We start from the raw sequence: 19,052 nt of genomic DNA, 5'->3' as shown, positions 1-19,052 counted from the left end.
AGTTTCAAAGTTACAGAGTGTAAAGAAAATTGATTTCTCATTTCTGTCTTCTCTTTTTTTCTTCAGTTTTTTTAGAAAGACATCTATTCTTTGACTTACAGTTTTCTTCTTTTCTCCTGATTAAATAAAAAATTTAAATAACCCATCATTTTAAATAATGTTAATGTTTTTGTATACCTAAATAATGTTTAACTTCTATCGTTTCCCATTATTTAGACTGGTTCATTAAAAATCCTGAAGGAAATTAGTCAAAATATATTGATCAGACATGCAATTGCAGATCTTGGAGGCTTAGAGATCATGGTGAAAATACTGGACTCTCCAGATAACAATCTAAAATGTTTAGCAGCTGAAACCATTGCCAATGTTGCTAGATTTAAACGAGCACGAAAGACAGTCAGGCAACATGGAGGAATCAAGAGATTGGTAAGCAGACATTAAAATTTGTACCCTTGTCATATGCATATTTTTGTTAAAAAATATTACCATGTGTTGTAAACATGATCTACCATAATTAGAAAGCAACGTGATATCAAATTTTCCCGTAGATATTAAGAAATTGGTATTTTTTTTAGGTTGAGCTGTTGGAATCTATTTCGGTGGGATCATCATACCAAGCCAAAGACACTGAAACAGTACGCTGTGCAGCTTTGGCACTCTGGAGCTGCAGCAAAAGCACCAAAAACAAGAAAGCAATCCGTAAAGCTGGTGGCATTCCATTACTAGCTAGATGGCTCAAATGCTCACACACAGACATCTTAATCCCAATAGTGGGGATGCTGCAAGAATGTGCCTCAGAGGTGAGTAAACACATACAGCTAAGTTATTTCTAAGCATTAAAGAAATTCACCACTAAAAGGAAATATTACATTCTACAGTCACTTAAATCAGGCCAGTTATCCTATCAGGAAGTAGATGCTTTATGTAATCAAAGCGGTTTTGAGAAGGTCACAGCTTGGATTGAAGTAAAAAACCAAGTATTTTTTATTTAAAAGGCGAGGAGTAATACATGAAAGAAAAAAATGTGAAATGAAAGCCTTAATCATTTTCTTTTTTTTCTTATTTTTTTTCATCTTTCATCATCACTTTACGGATTTGGCAACCTAAGGTGCTGTGTTCTGGTTAATTTAAATTCTACAAAACTGACCTGCAGGTGTGGCCAGGGCAGAATGGTTTACAGTATCCTTGTGTATCAGGTCTGATCCATTGCAAATAGAAGAAAGGAATATATGTGATTTTTCCACATATTTCTGTGGCACATTTTGCAGCTTTCAGTATATTCAGTTTTTAAATTTGAATACAATTTTTTTTTACCATAGCCATGTAAGGGATTACACTAGTGGGACAGTTCTGTTTAATATCTTTATGAATGATCTGGTTGAGGGAATTGTGGGCACCCTCAACACGCTCAGTGTTTGCAGGCACACCAAGGGTAGGAGTGTCAATCTACTGGAGGGCAGGAAGGATCTGCAGAGGGCTCTGGACAGACTGGATCCATGTGCCAAGGCCAGTGGTACAAGGTTCAGCAAGGCAAAGTGACAGGTCCTGCACTTGGGTCACAGCAACCCCTGCAGTGCTGCAGGCTGGCGAAGGAGTGGCTGGAAAACTGCATGGTAGGACAACACCTGGGGGGCTGAACATGAGCCAGTGTGTGCCCAGGTGGACAAAAAGGCCAATGGCATCCTGGTCTGATTCAGTAATAATGTGGCCAGCAGGACCAGGGCAACAATCATCCTCCTGTGCTAGGCACTGCGCAAATCCTTTGTTCTGGGTCCCTCAGTTCAATAAGAACATTGAGGTGCTGAAGTGTGTCCAGAGAAGGGCAATGGAGTTGGGGAAGGGTCTGGAGCACAAGGCTGGTGAGAAGCAGCTGAGGGAGCTGGGGGAGTTTAGCCTGAAGAGAAGGAGGCTCAGAGGGGACCTGATCACTTGCTCCAGCTATCTGAAAGTTGGAGCCAGGTGGGGTTGTTCTCTTCTCCCAGGTAACAAGCAATAGGATCAGAGGAAATTGCCTCAGATTGAATCAGGAGGTTTAGATTGAATATTAGGAAAAATTTCTTCACCAAAATGTCTGTCAAGCACTGGAACAGACTGCCCAGGGGAATGGTTAAGTCACCATCCCTGGAGTTACTTAAGAGATGTGCAGATATGGCACTTAGGGATGCAGTTTAGTGGTGGACTTGGCAGTGCTGGGATAATAGTTGGACTCAATGATCTTAAAGGTCCTTTCCAACCTAAATGATTCTATTTATTTATTCTATTCTGTTTATGATTCTCTATCTTAATTTGAACTTGAGGTGTATTGCATTTCAGATAAAATAATATACATAATTTGTCCTGGTGAATTTAAGGCACAAAAGACATAATTTTTAAAGAGATTTTACATTATTAAACACTTTGTCTGTTAAAAATTAGCTTCTTGAATTACACAAATTAATGCATGTTCCATGAGACATAAACCTGGCAGATTTTAGGTTCAGTAAGTATTTATTGAGAAGGTGTCCTTTTTGAGGGTTTCTTGTATGGCCTAACTTGGAAGGAACACTAAATGCATTTCTTACACAGATGTTTCCCCCACTTAAAAAATTATCCCGTTACAATGCCTGTGGGTTAAATTTGGATGACAATACCACTAAAAAATGTTAATTCTAAGAACATGTTTTTCTAACCTTGTTTTAGGAATAGATCTGTTGTTTTGGCTGCTGGTTCTCGATGAAGTGAGTGGGTACTTCTTGATCCCATTCTGAAGCATCTTTTGCTTTCTTGGGTCTGAGCAGGGAGTCTGGACACATTTCAGAATATTCTGCATTCTTCATAAGCCAAGTGGCTACAGGATAGGCAGTGCAGTACCTCGGTTTACAGGTGATTTGAAGAGCACTGCAGAGAATGTCTGTATTTGCTTACCTCTGAGATCATCAGTAGTATTTTCAAGGCAATGATGACTTGTGCTTACATAAAGTACAAGGCTTCTCAATATCAAACCCTATAATTGTAGCATTGTATTATTATTGTGACCGATTAACTGTTAATATGCAGGATTTAAAGATGCAGTTTATCTTTTTAGCCAAGTTACAGACTTGCAATAAGAACAGAAGGCATGATTGAGAGCCTAGTGAAAAATCTGAGTAGTGAACACGAGGAGCTCCAGATGCATTGTGCAAGTGCCATATTTAAGGTAATTTTATTATAATCAGTAGATCAGAACGAGGGTTATCCCTTTGTTTTCATGTCATTGTCAGTTACAAATTTTTTTAATCTTGCTATTTCTCTAATGTGGAAAAAATTATGGAAATGTGACTATTTTAGCACCATATTTAATATTATAATTAGGTTCCTACTTCCTCTTCTTGTGTACAAACATTAAATTGCACAGTTAACCATTGGAGAGTGGTGAGGCATACTGTGCATAGAGCTGCTTTGGTTTTTTTGTTTGTTTGCCCCTAAAGAGGACAATGTGACAGTAAAAACACTGCTGCATATACAGGAGCAGTTTACTGTCACTCTCTCAGTGAGTTAGCATATTCAGATACTTGAATACAACATTTATGTTTTCTTCTCTATTAACTTTTACTAGTTACAATGTAATACAGCTAGCCTTTGAAGATATAATCTTACAGACTTTTCCATAATATATGTGTTTAATATGTGTATTTTTTTATAGTGCGCAGAAGATGAAGAAATACGTGACTTGGTTAGAAAACATGAAGGTCTACAACCACTGTCTGTTCTGCTTGATAAAAGTGAAAACAAACAACTTTTGGCAGCTGTGACAGGAGCAATCTGGAAATGTGCAATCAGTAGAGAAAATGTGTTAAAGTAACAATTTAATTTTACAAGCATTTCTTACATTATCATGTTTTGATTTTACGGGCCTCTATTGTTTTCAAAAGTGTTGTGTCACAATTCTTCAAAATCAGCCGTTATAATCAGCTGGGCTTTCAGCTTAGGTTTTATAGTACTTAAAAATTGCCACCTGACCTCATCAGGGTAGAGTGGAGACAGTGTTAAGTTCCTAGAATCTTAGCAGTCAATGGAGACAAGTGGTACCTCCAGTTAAGCTATAGGACTCTGAGTCAGGAGGTGTACTAGCACATAGTAAACATTTGACACGTGGCCATATCTGATATCCCCGCTCCTGTCTGTAGCTTACAAGCCAGAATCGCTGCTGCATGGTAGAGAGAGTACTTAGTACACTTTAATGTTTTACATCAAGAGACACAAAGACCAAATTATCTAATTGTAGGGTAGATATCTAATACATATTAGAAATATATTGGAGTCTAGGATAACTTGCCTAGGTGCCTCTCTTCTTGACTATAGAAGGGGCTCAGAAAAGTAGCTTCTGAGCCCCTTCTATATGAAGACCCAGCTTCTGAGGACCCAGCTTCTAAATGAGTGGAATTAACTGCTGAAAGTTCTGCTGTGGGTACCAGCAACCTCTCAGTACCAGGGTTCTGAGTAATTATTTGAGAATGTGACAGTAGGAGTCGTCACTCTCTACCTTCCATGGAGCAGCTCAATGATCAAGAAGACTTTACCCTCTCATCTAAAATTAATATAACAAATTCATACACCTTACTTAAAAAAAGGAAGCTGGCTCCTCTACATATCTGCTAAGTTTCCTGCTGAAATTATGCTGCTCTGTATGTCGAGTGTGTAGAAAGGTTAGAAAGAGTATTAGTAAGGGGTGACACCTTCCTGCTGCCCTAATTTAGTGTACCTTGCTGGATAAGCACATAATGATAAAGACTGGGAAGATTTCCAGGTTTTCTGGCTTTTTACTGTCCTAAATGAGTTCCCACACTGTTGGTATACAGGTCTATGGTCTTTACTCCCTCTACTGCTGACCTACTGCTTTTTTGCATTCTTAATTGCACAGTAACCTAACTTTTCATATGGATGTATCCTTTGGGTACTTTGGGTTTGTGCAGAGGTATCCTGATTTTGGATCAATCAGTGATGAGACAGACTGAATGGCTCTCTCTGTACTAGTAAACTAAACAGGGCCAAATCTTTCAGGTTTCAGGCTCTATGTCAGGGTTATCCATACTGTTTTACTGCCAGCACAGTCCCTTACATAGTTTGCCAGCAAATGCTCTCCCAGACAATGCCCAGACACTCCTTGGGAATGGTGCAGGCAACAGATTGTTCCCATTAGGCAGAATGGGTGAGGCCACCCTGCATTGTGAGGATAAGAGATTTTAGCCATATGGATGCTGTGTTGTGCTTCTTGTCCTCAGGGCTAGAGAATGAGCCCTAGACTTTTTTTATTAGTTTTATTTATTAGTATAGCTGTAGCCAATAATTCTGTCCAACTGCAAACAGATTTTTGTTGGGCTACTCACATATCTTTGGCAAGTGCTTGATGCTCACCAAGGTTACTAGCCCGGCGCAGCTCCAGCTGAATTCACGTATTGCGTAGTGCTGAGTCTGAAGCAGTAAACCCTGTCCAAGCTCAAGATGGGAGGGCACTAAAGAAAGGGGAGTGAGGATAATATGAAAACACCTAAGTAGATCTGGAGGGATGAGCCTGAGTCTGGCATGAAGCTAGAACTAACAAGCCCTGCTGGCTCCTGCAGGGACACTTAATTATCTCTGAAGTGCTCCAGAGTATTCCCTGTGCCTGGAGGTCGCTGCTGAGATGATGTGCTGACTCAGCCGTGAGCCGGGGCAGGTTGCTGTGCCTGTGCCTGTGCCTGTGCTGTGCCTGTGCCTGTGCCTGTGCAGCTCCGGGTGCAGCTGGCGGGGGAGCAGCCGTTCTGCTCCTGGACACAAGATGGCCAGAGCCAGCAGCTCTGTCTGAGAGCAAGCAGCCTGCCCACTGCACATCCAGCTCACAGCGTTCCATCTGTGAAGAACTTGAAATGCCAGCAAAAATCAGTTTTGTTTTGTTGTTTTTTAAAATTATTTTCTTACTTTATTGCTCTTTTTTTCATGTTGTTGATGCTGACTCTTGAAAAAAAATTGTAAGGATACTTCCAAATTACAGTGAACAAGGAGACGAAAATATCTCTTTAAGCAACGGTTTGAATTATGAAAAACAAAAGTTTCTCATTTCTCAGTTACTTTAATTATTATGCTGATAATCCATCTTGGAAAGATTAATTTTTATTTAAACATCTAATTCTGCCATAAAAATCTCAGAAATATTAATATTTTTGTATAAAAGAAGAGCCACATGAGCAACTGATTCTTGGAAAATAGTATTTGTAGCTCAAGCAGATATTCCCAGAAGCTAGGGGCTGGGAGGAAAGCACAAATGAGAACTCAGTACTCTCAAAGAAATTTTCTCTGATAATTCGATTATATACAGGTTAGATCTAGCTTGATATACCACATGGAACTGTCAGGATGTATCAGAAAATGTATAAATGAAGATGCAATATTTGTTAAGTGTTAAGAATCCCCTAAGTTTTAAACAAAACACCCTTAAAAATTATCCAGCACCAAGGAAAGAATCCTGTTCTGAAAGATGAACTTTTGACATCTAGCACAAATCTCTTTGTAGGACAGGACCACTAAGATTTTAAAAACCTTATATTGATTCTCAGTATCAAAAGTTCTACGAAGAATGGGGAAAGTATTAATATAAGAGTCAAGTCAAATTTCTGTTAATTTATTTCTTAATTGCAAGTTGGAATCTAACATTGTGCTATGGAAATGTACTAGAACTATGGTTCTGACATCAGGAAAATGGAGTGTGTTAGGCCTAAACTAAATATAGAACTGCCCAGGGTAAACTCTCTAAAGGCTTATATTTAGTGAAAAGTAAGGGCCATCCTTTGGTTCAGAGAGGTGGAGGATGGTCTGGTACAATACTACTCTAGCTATTGTTAACATATCAGGGAAAAGTGCTGGAAATAAGGATAGCACATTAATTGCCAGTCTTCTGGTTTTTTTCAGATGTTTGTCACTGTTGCATCTACATGTCAAGTTAAAAAAACCTCAAACTACTCAGGAGGTTCTTAGACAGCTAAACTGTAGAAATGTAGTTAGAAAGTTAGAGTAAGACATGAGGCTGCATGTCACACTTAGAATAATTGATTGGTATGGTTTACCTGTATTAGGATTTCTTCAGCAAGATGATTTACATACAGAAATTAAAACTTGTACTTCAATTATAATAATAATTTAATTATAAAATTAAGCTTATATTGGTAATGTACTGAAAATACCAACTTTGGATTTATTGCTGTCTTTTAGATTTCAGGAATATAAAACCATAGAAACTTTGGTAACACTGCTTACTGATCAGCCTGAAGAGGTCCTTATAAATGTCATTGGAGCACTGGGAGAATGTTGCCAAGAGGAAGAAAATCGAGACGCCATCCGCAGATGTGGTGGAATTGCACCTATAGTGAAGTTACTGACTGCAACCAATCAGGCCCTGCTTGTGAATGTCAACAAAGCAGTGGGAGGTTGTGCAATGGAACCTGAAAATATGGCGTAAGTTATTAATATTCACAGCATTTTAAATATTGAAAAACAGTTCAGTTATTCTGGTGCAAATATAGTCAATACTATTTCTATTTCTGATTTAAAATATGTTTTGCTTTTTGCTTTTTACAGAAATGTGTGGGTTAGTTACATACTACTGTAAATTTGCTATAGATGAAAAAATTATTAAGGAAATATGTACAATGTAAAGTATTTGCATTTTGAGAAAAATCAAATAAACCTTTAGTAAATTGATTTTTGTTTAAGTTGAAATTCAAAGTTACAACCACTATTTTAAAGTGCTGCATGACAGGTCCATGTTTTGCCCTCTCTTTTTACTTCAGTTCTTAAGTCATTAAAAGTAGCCTAAATTAGAGAAAGTTATTGTAAAAGGAAATGTACACACTTACTGTCATGAAAATAAACTCAGTTTTTTGATAGTAGAGTGTTACTTGTATATCTATTTTGTCCCTCTCCATCATTCCTTTTGTAAACTCAGACAGTTTTGGACCCTTTTCTGCCCTCTTACTCCTTTGCAAAATCAAAGGAAAAGACAGTCTTTGATTTTGTGATGTAGATATGTACTAATTACGAAGATCATTGAGTTTTATGATTAAGTGTTCAATTAAATGTTGAGGTCGGCATTTGCTGTGCTTACTGTTCTCTTACAAGGATATTTACTTCAAGATTCTCAGCATATTTCCCTCCTTATACATAAAGGAGGTCAGAAAGAGAGTTTTATTAAGCTCCTCCTGTTCTGATTTGCATAATTCACTTGATATTCATATACCAGTGCAGGGAATTCTTTTCCTGAATAAGGCTTTTGTTTTCATGCTTTGGCTGTCACCCAGTGGCAAAAGGCTGGATGGTACACAACCGTAAACATGGGTTGTATGAGCAGTTAGCCATGTAGCATGAAAGTATAAATAAATGAAATCATTCTAATGACATTTCTGACTAAAAAACAGCCTTTAGCATAATATATTAACCTAAGAGAATTAGCATTGCAAATACTGAGAAACTTAAATGCCAATAAACATAAACTGATATTTATAAAACCTCAGACATACTCCAGTACTCAGAACTGTCACTTCTAGAATCCAGCATGGACAGCTTCATACTGGAATGTGTTCAGTATAAGCAAAAAAAAAAAAAAAAAACAAAAAAAACAAGTTGCTGCTGAAAATTGTGATAGAACAAAGCCTATCTTGTCTTTAAGAAGAAGAAAATACAGGTTTGTGACAACATTTATATTATAGAGTTTGTAAAGAGTGAACAAAGGAATCAAATATTGAATTTCATTAATATAAAACATTCTCTGTTGAAGTTCTCAACTTTAGAACTGTTCCTAACAGTATTTCAAGACATTAGCAAGTAAGCAAGACCTTAAATAAGTGTGACTATACTTTTTGGTACTACAAAAAATGTTACACAAAAATTATTAGCATGACTGTGCCATGTACCTGATGAATTGTGCTAACTATGCTTGCAGTACTAGAAGAGATAATGCTGCTATATTTTTACCAAAGCATGATTCATCCAAGTGTGAATAAATTCAGCAAAATTTTAAAAAGTAATGCTTAGTTAAAACATTGACAGCAGTGTAAATGCTCATATGTCTAAATTATTTCCTTGACTGAGTGCTCTGCCTCTCACTAAGCACTTACAAGCAATCTCCCCCTCCCACCACTGACCCCCAATTCTCTCTGAAAAAAAAAACCAAGAAAAAGAAAAAAAAATATGTCCATTCCTCTCTCTTCTCCTCCTCTCAGATAGTACAGCAGAAGTTGAAATTGTATCTCCTCATCCAAAGTGTTCTCCTTTTGGGGAAGAACAAGTCACCAAAGACATTAAATACACACACACTACACACACATAGAGTCTGTAGTATGACTCTTGTCTGTTTACAAAACTGGGGCCTAAAACAATAAATAGCCTTGTTAGAAACTGCTGTGGAGGTCAGTCTCTTTCTGTAAATATTTTCTGAAGTTCTTTATCAAAAAGACACATCTTAACAAGGGTGTGGAAATATGCTAAGATTGCCTTCTAGAACGAAGCCAAGAAAAGCCCCTGGCAGCCTGTAAATATATACAGGTGATGAGAATTTTCTGTTGCAGCAGGTTGATGCTTAGGTTTTCATGATCTTTCAGATTCATGTAGCTGGATCCTTATTACATTTCTTATTTTGTAATCACTTATTTCTCAGAATGGTTTGACAGGTTCTAGGTAATCAGTTCTCTACTGTCTTTTTCCTACCACATTTGTCTGGCCCATCAAGAGGCTTGGGGTTTGGGGTTTTTTTGGTCATGTAATACAGACAAGCTTTGTTTACAGTGTAACTTTTTTTAGTTTGGCATTATAGAAACTTTTAAAATTATGATGGTTTTCCTGGATTCTGCTATCGTTGACTTTCATATGTAGTAAAATTCAAGCGCACATAAGAATTGAGACTTTTTAGATATATTCTTATATTTCATTAGCTGCAAGTGTGTTTAACAAAGTGTGGCTTAGGGACTAAATATTCAGCATATCAGACTAAATAAACTAGCAGGCCTAGTTTGAATGTGCTTATCCTTTCAGCAGTAGATATGTGAAGACCATACATACCAAGAGTGGAGCTCACATAATTTCTGTAAATGATTCAGATATATAAGGAAGACATTGTGATTAGTGTAAAAAATAAAACATCATTATGGACTAGAAAAAGCAGAAAATATTCTATGAAGCAGTGCAGTTAAATTCTGAGGGAAATATTTTGCTGTTATTTTATGTTCCATGGAAGAAGCTTGCACTGACAAAGAGAGACTAATAGATAGGCATAGGTGAATATACATGTTCTATATGTCTTTTAAATATTTTATTTCTGCCTAGTTGACACTGTGGCTCTTACAACTACTGAAGTAACTAGTGTTACTTTTCTGCACCAATCCTTTACTTCAGGGCAACTTGAAGGAATTACGTGATTTTTACTGACTCTATTGAGCTATTTAAAATAAAAAAAACAGCAGCCAGCTTCTCTCACAGCCAAAAATGATTTGACTTATCCAAAAAACCCAACATGTAACTGAACTTCCTTACACTTATGTAGACAGCATGAAGCTGTTCTCCATACTTGGTCTGCTGTACCACCACTGACAGAGATGTTGCTGTTTATTTTTTAATGTATATTTATCTTTTTGAGGAACTTTTTCTAAGTTACTAACTTTCTTTAACTAAAAACAAAGGACTAGTGCTTATTTTTTAGCTGACACTAGATTTTCATTTGCCCTTTCCATTAGAAAATCCATAGACTGCATCGCTGGCATTCAAGACTGAGGGCTTAGACTAAAATGTGCAATTATTTTAGCCAAGCAGATGGAGTTTGAGACATTGGTATATAATACTATTTATCAAAGCAGTCAGCAGCAACCAGTGAAAGTTTTAAGAAAAATGCTAAATTGTGGTTTCAAAAAAGATGAGATTACATTCTGACAGAATTAAACCCTGTAATCTTACCAGTGAGCACAATACAGAGTCAGTATAACTTTGTTTATTTACATTTGTATTTGTGGTCTAAATTGGCAGGCAATTAAACTGAAGTTCTCAAAGTTCTGGTAAGTAACATTTTAGCAGAGAAAGATGATAGATATGACAAACAGATGTTTAGGCTGTGTGTACACGTGTGTGTTTAAGCGATTCATGTTGACATTTCTACTGGAAATGTTCAATAATAAGTTTTAACTTGAAAGAGAGGTACTATTTCAGATTAACAGTTTTGCTAATTTCAGATATATTTAAGAAAGCAAAGTAAATTTTTAGAAGTGCAAGCCACATCTTGCTCATAGTGTTCAATGATATAATGATAATGAGATTCTTAAATAATGTGAAAAGTCTTCATTAGGCAACTTTTGCCTGTGAACACAGAACAAAAGTAATTTTAAAAAATTATCTTAAGTTGACCAATCTGCACTGGTCAGAGAACAAATGCCAATTCATTGTAACCTAAAAATTGCAGTAATCTCTGAATTGGTTCAATTGCATTAAAATTATTTGCCCATAAGACCTATTCTGTGTACACCATACATATGTTCTGTGTTGGAAGCAGGAAGTTGTTTTGGTCCTACACCTTGCAGCTGCCTTTTAGTAGGAGTGATGATGCCAGCTGAAAATATCTCTTCACCTCTGCTCTGATCGTGTCTGGTCAGCACAGGAGCACATGACAGGAGTGCCTCTTCAGCCAGTTCTAATTGCCATTGCAATTTCTTTTTTGCAATGAGATTGTTTTGAGGAGCAAAATAATATTCTAAATTAAATAATTATAATTACTATATTATATAATTACTATATTATATAATCACCTTATTATAAATTAAAATTCTGAATTCTATCTATCCTAAATTATATCAGTGATCAAACAAGATCAGTCTATGACAGAGAATTTTGAATTAGAAGGGATGGCCCAGTTCTATTGTGAGATGCCTTGGCTATGCTAAGGAATAGAGACACAACAATTCAGAACCTGGGATCTTGCCTTTGAACTCCACATATTCCTGTATTGTTATGTATTTACAGTGAAGGACCAAGTGGCTTATAATAAACTTTACATTTGTACTGAGTTTTATGCCTGTTTAGATTTTGACTATTAATTGTATTCTGTACATTAAATACATTACATACATATATACAAAAGCAGATCAACTATTCCACAAAGTATTTGGATATTAAGACTTTTATATCAACTAAATATTGTATTACTGCAGCTTTTATGAGATTCCATTCAGCTTTCAAATAAAATGTTTTGCATTTTATTTGAAAAAACCTGTCTTTTAACAGTCCCATGAGTGGTTGCTTGCTCCAAATTTTAGGTTAGTTTAATTTTATCAACAGAATATCAACAAATTATAATAATATAAATTACTTAAATGACTGAAGCCACAGAGTGAACAATGTGCTAACTGTGGATGAATACAGAATTGAATGCCTACCAAAGTACATTTGCTTTGCTTTACGTTTCCTTATATTTATTGTGATAAGAAGCTTTATTACTTCATCCTGCTAATAATATTATAATACATTGTGGGAAGAAGATTAGGTACAAAAACAATATAAAAAAGAAAATCATAATGTTGTTTAGCATTATGCCATCAAAGCTAGAATTTTCAAGATTACAAGTTTATTTTCCTCTTTCTTTGTTTTGTAAAGAAAACTGAATGTGTATTTTTTGTCAGCTTCAAAAAGGAGTTTTTAGGAAGGAAGTTAATGTCTAAGCACTTTTATAGAGGAAACATTTTTCAGGACCATTTATTTTAGTGTTCTCTTTGCTGTAAAGGCAAATGCACTCATTCAGCACCCATTTTCTTCATCTGCTGGATTGTGTAGTGAAACCATAAGAAGATTTAAAAATTGAACTTTTTAGCACTGCTTTTTAGATTGCCAAATATATGTTCTCAGGAAAATGAGAATAAGGTTTGTTCTTGCATGGTGATTACACATTTACAGATCTTCCAGAGTGAGAATTTAAGAGCATCATTCCTGTATGTAGAGGTATTTTTATTTGTATTAATCTACTGTAACTGCAAGTAATCAGTGATGAGCAATGTGACTTGGAGTTTTTTTTTTGTTTTGTTTCTACTGTTTCCTAGTTTAATTTTAAGCATGTTGAATGGATAGAGAACTATACTTTCACATCGTCTGAGCTGGGTTCTGTTGATCTAAGACAAATGGTCTTTCCAGTCTTTAAGCAGAAGGCAAAACTATTCTTCAGCAAATTAGCAGTAGAGGGAGGGTGGTTTACCTTGAAATACTGAAGACCAGAAAACTGAAAAGAAAATGAAAGTAAACTTCCAATTGAAAAGGAAGCTTTGAAAGAATCAGAAAGATAAATCTACTTAGAGGTTGTTTTTTTAAGTGTGGTAGAAAAATCTGAGCTTCTATCTCTTAATTTTTATATACTGGTTGGAGCTGGGTCATTTATATTTAGGCCCTCCTGGGAGGAAATATCCCATGTGGGTAAATGATCAGTACTCTGCTTGACTAGAGGAAATTTTCACAGGTTCTTTTTAATTAATTCCAATATAGGGAAAAAAAAAATCCTTGTACTTTCTGAAGTGATAGGAGAGTAGTGTTAAAATTGTTTAAAAGTGTTTGGGGTTTGGGGGGACTTAAAAGTTTGTTTTGAAGCTTTTACTTAAGTCATCATTATTATGTCAAAATATATGTGTAATTGTGTAGTGTGTGCTCCCATTGTTTTATTTTGTTGTGTTAGGACTTCTGAATTTGTCCTTTGATGATTTTCTTGCAATTGATTTGGAGGTGAGTGAGTAAAATAAGCTGTACTGAAACTGGCAGATCTTAAAAATCTTAGGGGTTTTTAGCCTAACCATAGCTTTGTTCAAAAAGTATTATTTTGAAAAACATAGTTGTTTAAACAGTTCGTATAAAAATGTTATGAATAAAGTCCTTGCTTATTTTAGACAGACTTCATGTCCTTATTTATTTTTTCTGCTTCAAATGATGATAGAATTACACACAAAGTTAATTTTATAGTTAGTTTTAAAATTTCCTGGCAAAGTATATATAGTGAACACAAATGAGATGCTTTACCTGCTGTTTTTAAGCTCTCTTAAAAATGTGTTTTGAATTCTCTTGCATTTACAATTAAAGCTAGAAACACATTATATGCAATGGAATTTTTTGCTTTTGAGGTTAGACAATGAAGGTGTCCTTGCTCCTTTTCAACTTCAGCTCATCTGCTTTGAGTTTACCACAGTTTTTTGAAAAAAGACATGTCGGTAAAGGCTAGTAAGTTTTGTCTGACCTTCCTTTCCATTTAGGGCTTTCATTGGAACCTAATGTGAAGTTATGATCCCCAAGCCTGATCGATACGTAAACATAACACAGATGGTGTAGAGATGATTCTGATGCTAATTCCTTTTTCAGTTAGTCATGAAGATACTTTGATTATAGTATGTTTAAATAGTTATAACATAGTGCTCAGTGTTGGTCTTGTTAGGAAGGAACATATGGGAAACAAGTTACACGTTATTCATGCCCAACAAAGGATGCTCTGTAGTGTGACCATTTTAATTTCTAATGCTTGATTAGAAACATAGTTTTTTAAAATATGTCATAGAGCAAGGTAAATACATTAAGCATAGACTGAATAAAAAGTCAAGTACATAGTTTTGGGCATAAATATTTGTTTTGGAAAGTATTTGTTACTATATGAAAGAAGCCAGTATGCTCAAACTCAGATTTCACTTTGCATGTAGATCATTAAAAAGTCACATGCTTGTTTTCACATTTATGAGTTCTGGTTATAATGTAGCTTACTTTATCTTCTATAAGCACTCTGAATGACAGTGCTGGAAAAAATAAACAACATTAATGAACTTTAGTTAGAAAACATTTTGTCTTTACATCAGTTATTGGCACCCATCTGTTATAGTGGGCACTGTTTGTTGAGTATGTTGATGGTGATTAGCTGACAATAAAACACAAGCACTTGCACAAAGCAAAACAGTATGTCAGAAACATGCCAGTTTCTTAGAGCAGTGTTCCAAACAAACTGATATAATTTGAGATTCAACATCGTATACTCCATAATTAATGTTCCCTTTTTTGGTCTGTTTCTGCAATAGGATAATTGACAGTCTAGATGGAGTCCGTTTGCTATGGTCATTGTTGAAAAATCCTAACCCAGATGTTCAAGCAAGTGCAGCTTGGGCTCTTTGTCCTTGTGTTGAAAATGCTAAGGTAAGAAAGTATTTCAATAAAGAGTTTTGTTATATATATACTCATATAATTTTTATATTTAGATATTTTCCAGCAATACTTTGCTCTTTGCTACTTACACTCTCTTTATTTTATTCTGTTAACTGCTTAAAAAACATGTGTATTTACTTTTCAGAAGTGGATAGTCCTCCATTTAGCACCCATTATATAATCTGTTTTGCCTTTACACTGTTTTCTGTATTGACAAATATATTTTAGTAACTTATCAGTACCTAAGCTTACTGTTCCCAAGTAAAGCATGATGAAAATCTGACAATGCTGAAAACAGAAGGCTTCTACTCACAGGCTATGAATAGCATGGGTAGTTGTAGTTGTTCTCCACTGTGGTCTACTTCAGCTGTGTTCTCAAGAGACCATCATTTGGTTTTAGAGCATATTTTAGACTCAGTGCCAATGTAATCTTCAGGTTTTCTGCTCAGACTGCCAACAAAAAGTGCCAGTTGTGAATAGTGGTGGTTGTGCAGGTCAGTTGTGTACAGAAGACTGAGCTATTCATTTATTTCATGTCAGTTTCCAAATAGAGATAAATTAATCCAAATAGAGATAAAATAATTAGAGGATAAGCTGCAAGTCATCTCTCTGAATTGTTAGCATTGACATATGATAAAATAAATCTTTCCCATTAGAAGTTTCCTAGTGTACTAACTTTATACCTTAATCCTTGTACAGTACTAGCTTCCATCTCTGATTTACTTCTATATTTAATGCAACATTTGCATATTTTCTCTACTATACCAGAAATATATATCCTTCCACACAGAGTTGGAGATCCTGACTATGTAAAGAATAGTAATTTCTTCAAAGGGCAGGATATCTGTGGCATCCTTTGCAGGCAGTTTCCTGTTTGGGATTGAGCACTGTGTGGCTGCTATTAATTTATGTAGATGATTCAATTATACAGATACATAGATATAGAGATATATGGATATATAGTGAGAAAATTTGGTGTTGTTTTTTATAACTCAAGCATTTTTTATTTCTTCCTAATGATTTCTACAATGGCAGCTTGCTTGTCATTTTTCGCACATGCTGGTTATTCTGAATTATCTTTTCATCCTTTTTTTTCCTAAATATGCAGTAAAGTATTTTGGTGCCTAATGGTGCAGTCTAAACATCTCTCCTCTGTAAAGATACAAATATAACTGCCTCTTTCTTGAACAATATTGCTATAACTGAATGTTGAAATACTACTTGATCTCAGTACTGAGGTAATACTTCCTATGTGTAAGACTCTGCAATTTGAAATGCCAGAGTAGAACTGCACATTGCTAGAACTTCCACTAAAAGCACTTTTTCAGAAACTAGGGGAATAGAGGACAACTACTGAAATTATGCATTACATGGATTTTTTTCTTCATTTTTTCCCTGGGGTGTTTGATGAGTGCAAGCTATGTGCACTCTTAGTGTAGCTATTCTCCTTTCATCTCTCTTGGCTGCCTGCTCTAATGCTAATCTGTGATCCCACAAAGAGTTCTTTGTGTGACTCTGAGGCCAAGTGGCTCACTGAAACAAACCTACCAATAATACCCTTTCCGCTGACGCTGAATAGAAAGAAATATGTATAAAGCAGCAGCTCCAGCCACACTGAGGAAGTGCAGCAACTATTTCTATCTAAAGAGAATTTGGGGTTTTTTTTTGTTCAAAGTTAATATTATTCAACAATTTACACGATCTTCCAAGGAGCAGTTTGGTTTATGCAGTGCTTGATTGAAAAACAGCAATAAGTACATGACTTTAAAGGGTTATGTGTGTTCTGGCCTTTCTAAGCCTGTACTTGGGACTGCAAACTGTGTTTCAAATAGCTGTGAGAATGGAATCCGTTTTCTTTTTGTGTTCTTTTGTGGAAGCTGTAATGGTTTTCTTCTGTGTTGTGGAGGTTCACAGATGAAATTGAATTTGTTAGTAGTATCATAAACAAATTTTTATAACAATGTAATGCGGCATCCATTTTTCTGCACAGATATTTTCATTTTACTACCAACTAAAAGGTTATTTTCTGTATTTTAAAAATCTTAGAAGCTAATCAAACATTCTGATCGGGCAGTTGTTTTGTAGTATGTGATTACTTGTTTCTTTTTCTTGCTTACTCTCACCATAATCTGTTTAAGAGTACTTTCCATAGAATTTTTATCAGTATGATGTCGCTAAGTGATATTGTTTGTTTCAAAGGAATTAAAGGAATTATCTTAATAGAAGCAGATTCTTATTAATTAGTTCCTTACTTCCTAAAGGAAAAGTTACTGCTGCAGGCACATTGCTAGTAGCAAAGTGTAAGTGCACTGTCCAAGAAATACAAATGATTATGAAAAATGAGTAAGAGAAGTCTACTCAACTCTGTTGATGTTGGAACAGCAATATTTGGTTATGATGCTTCTTTGAAAAACAGTACTTGTAATGTTCTCCCAACATGCATCAGCCCAAACATAAACATTTGGAGAAATTCTACAAAGATGTAATTTGGGCTATTATAAAAATCACCCAAATGCATTGTGCCAATAAAAGGAACACTGCCAACTTGAGTCTGTATGAAAATTCCTATTTCCTCACAGAGGAACTTTCTACTAGAATCTTCAAATAAATTAAAAGAAAAAAAAAAAAGAAAAGGGAAAAAAACTTAGAGAGGTTATTTTTTGCCCTCATATTTAGTAGAGTTTTGGGTGCAAACATTAAAATGCAAATAGCAATATCAGGCATTGTGTTTTTCTGTCCCATGTGCCTACATATAAACTTTCAAGTTGCAGTTTTAGCCTTATTATTGCTACAAGTGTGAGGCTTTCTCAACTTCATTAAGCCATCTATGTATAGAGTTGTCCTGGTTTCAGCTAGGGTAGAGTTAATTATTTCTCAGTAGCTCTTACAATGCTGTGTTTTGTCTGTCAAAATAATTTAAGTAAAGAGTCAGAGATTGGGGGTTTGAAAGACAAGACAGAGAAAGTTACTCTGTTTTCTTAAAATTTACTTGTGGAATGACATATCGCCTTTTTCTGATATATTGTGGTTTCAGTTCTACAGGAGACTGTCATGGGTGTGATGAAAGATGAGACATCTAAAGTTGTCTGTGTATTTATTTCATAAGGGGAAAGAGAATGCCCATGCTGACACAAAAAAACCCAAAATGAAACCAGGTTTAAGAGGGAAGGGTCATGAAATGGGTATGTTTGAAGGTCAATTAGTGTGCAGTCCTGCAACAGTACTATATAATGAGGAAGTGAGTTTTGCAGCCAACCAGCCTAGAGTTAACCTATGGGTAGAAAATATGTTGCTGATGACCAATTCTTACATAGATTTTCCTTGTTATGGAAAGTTTAACATAACCATATGTATAAAACCACAGAGAGCATTTCTTTTCTAAGAATAACAAAGAAATGTAGTTGAAGTTGGAAATTCTTCTAATATTTAAAAAATAGTAAAACCATTTGCTGTTTTACATACATTAAGATGCTTTGATTGCACATTTTACTTATTTAAAACTGTAGTGTATAAAGATAATTGTGCTCCATACTGCACGCTGTTGTTCCTTTGTTTTACATTTGAAATATTTTAGTTAAGTACTACCAATGCATCTTTGTTTTTGTACCATTCTTGGGTTAAGCCTTAAATGTCAAAATTCCCTGGTTGTGTATGTACAGCATTTTCCAATTTCTTTGTTTGCCTTGCTGTGCTTCTTGCAATTTTACACAGAAACCTTGGTTCAAACTTAATGCTCTTACCGCTCTCTTTCCATTTTTCTATTTGTTTTCTCTAGACATTAGAATTTTTTGCCTCTGTCATACCTACTTCTCTGTATTTGCTCTCATTTGATGCAGTTTTTACTCCCTGGTATCTGGATTTAGATCTTCCAA

General features: G+C 35.4%; 1 protein-coding gene across 1 annotated transcript in view; it reads left to right on the top strand.

Annotated features, from left to right (window-relative positions):
• ODAD2 (outer dynein arm docking complex subunit 2) overlaps positions 1-19,052 on the top strand; it is a 68,278-nt gene that overhangs the window by 18,690 nt on the left and 30,536 nt on the right. The window contains exons 7-12 of the mRNA XM_041408388.1: positions 217-426; positions 576-800; positions 3,065-3,175; positions 3,662-3,816; positions 7,204-7,446; positions 15,057-15,171. Coding sequence (XP_041264322.1) covers positions 217-426; positions 576-800; positions 3,065-3,175; positions 3,662-3,816; positions 7,204-7,446; positions 15,057-15,171 — 1,059 coding nt within the window. The remainder of the gene's footprint in view (positions 1-216; positions 427-575; positions 801-3,064; positions 3,176-3,661; positions 3,817-7,203; positions 7,447-15,056; positions 15,172-19,052) is intronic.

Source organism: Onychostruthus taczanowskii, unplaced genomic scaffold, assembly GCF_017590055.1.
Source record: "Onychostruthus taczanowskii isolate IOZ18803 unplaced genomic scaffold, ASM1759005v1 scaffold3, whole genome shotgun sequence".
Classification (NCBI taxonomy): domain Eukaryota; kingdom Metazoa; phylum Chordata; class Aves; order Passeriformes; family Passeridae; genus Onychostruthus; species Onychostruthus taczanowskii.
The sequence above is the reverse complement of the archived record's forward strand: the minus strand, read 5'-3'. Positions and strand labels throughout refer to the sequence as shown.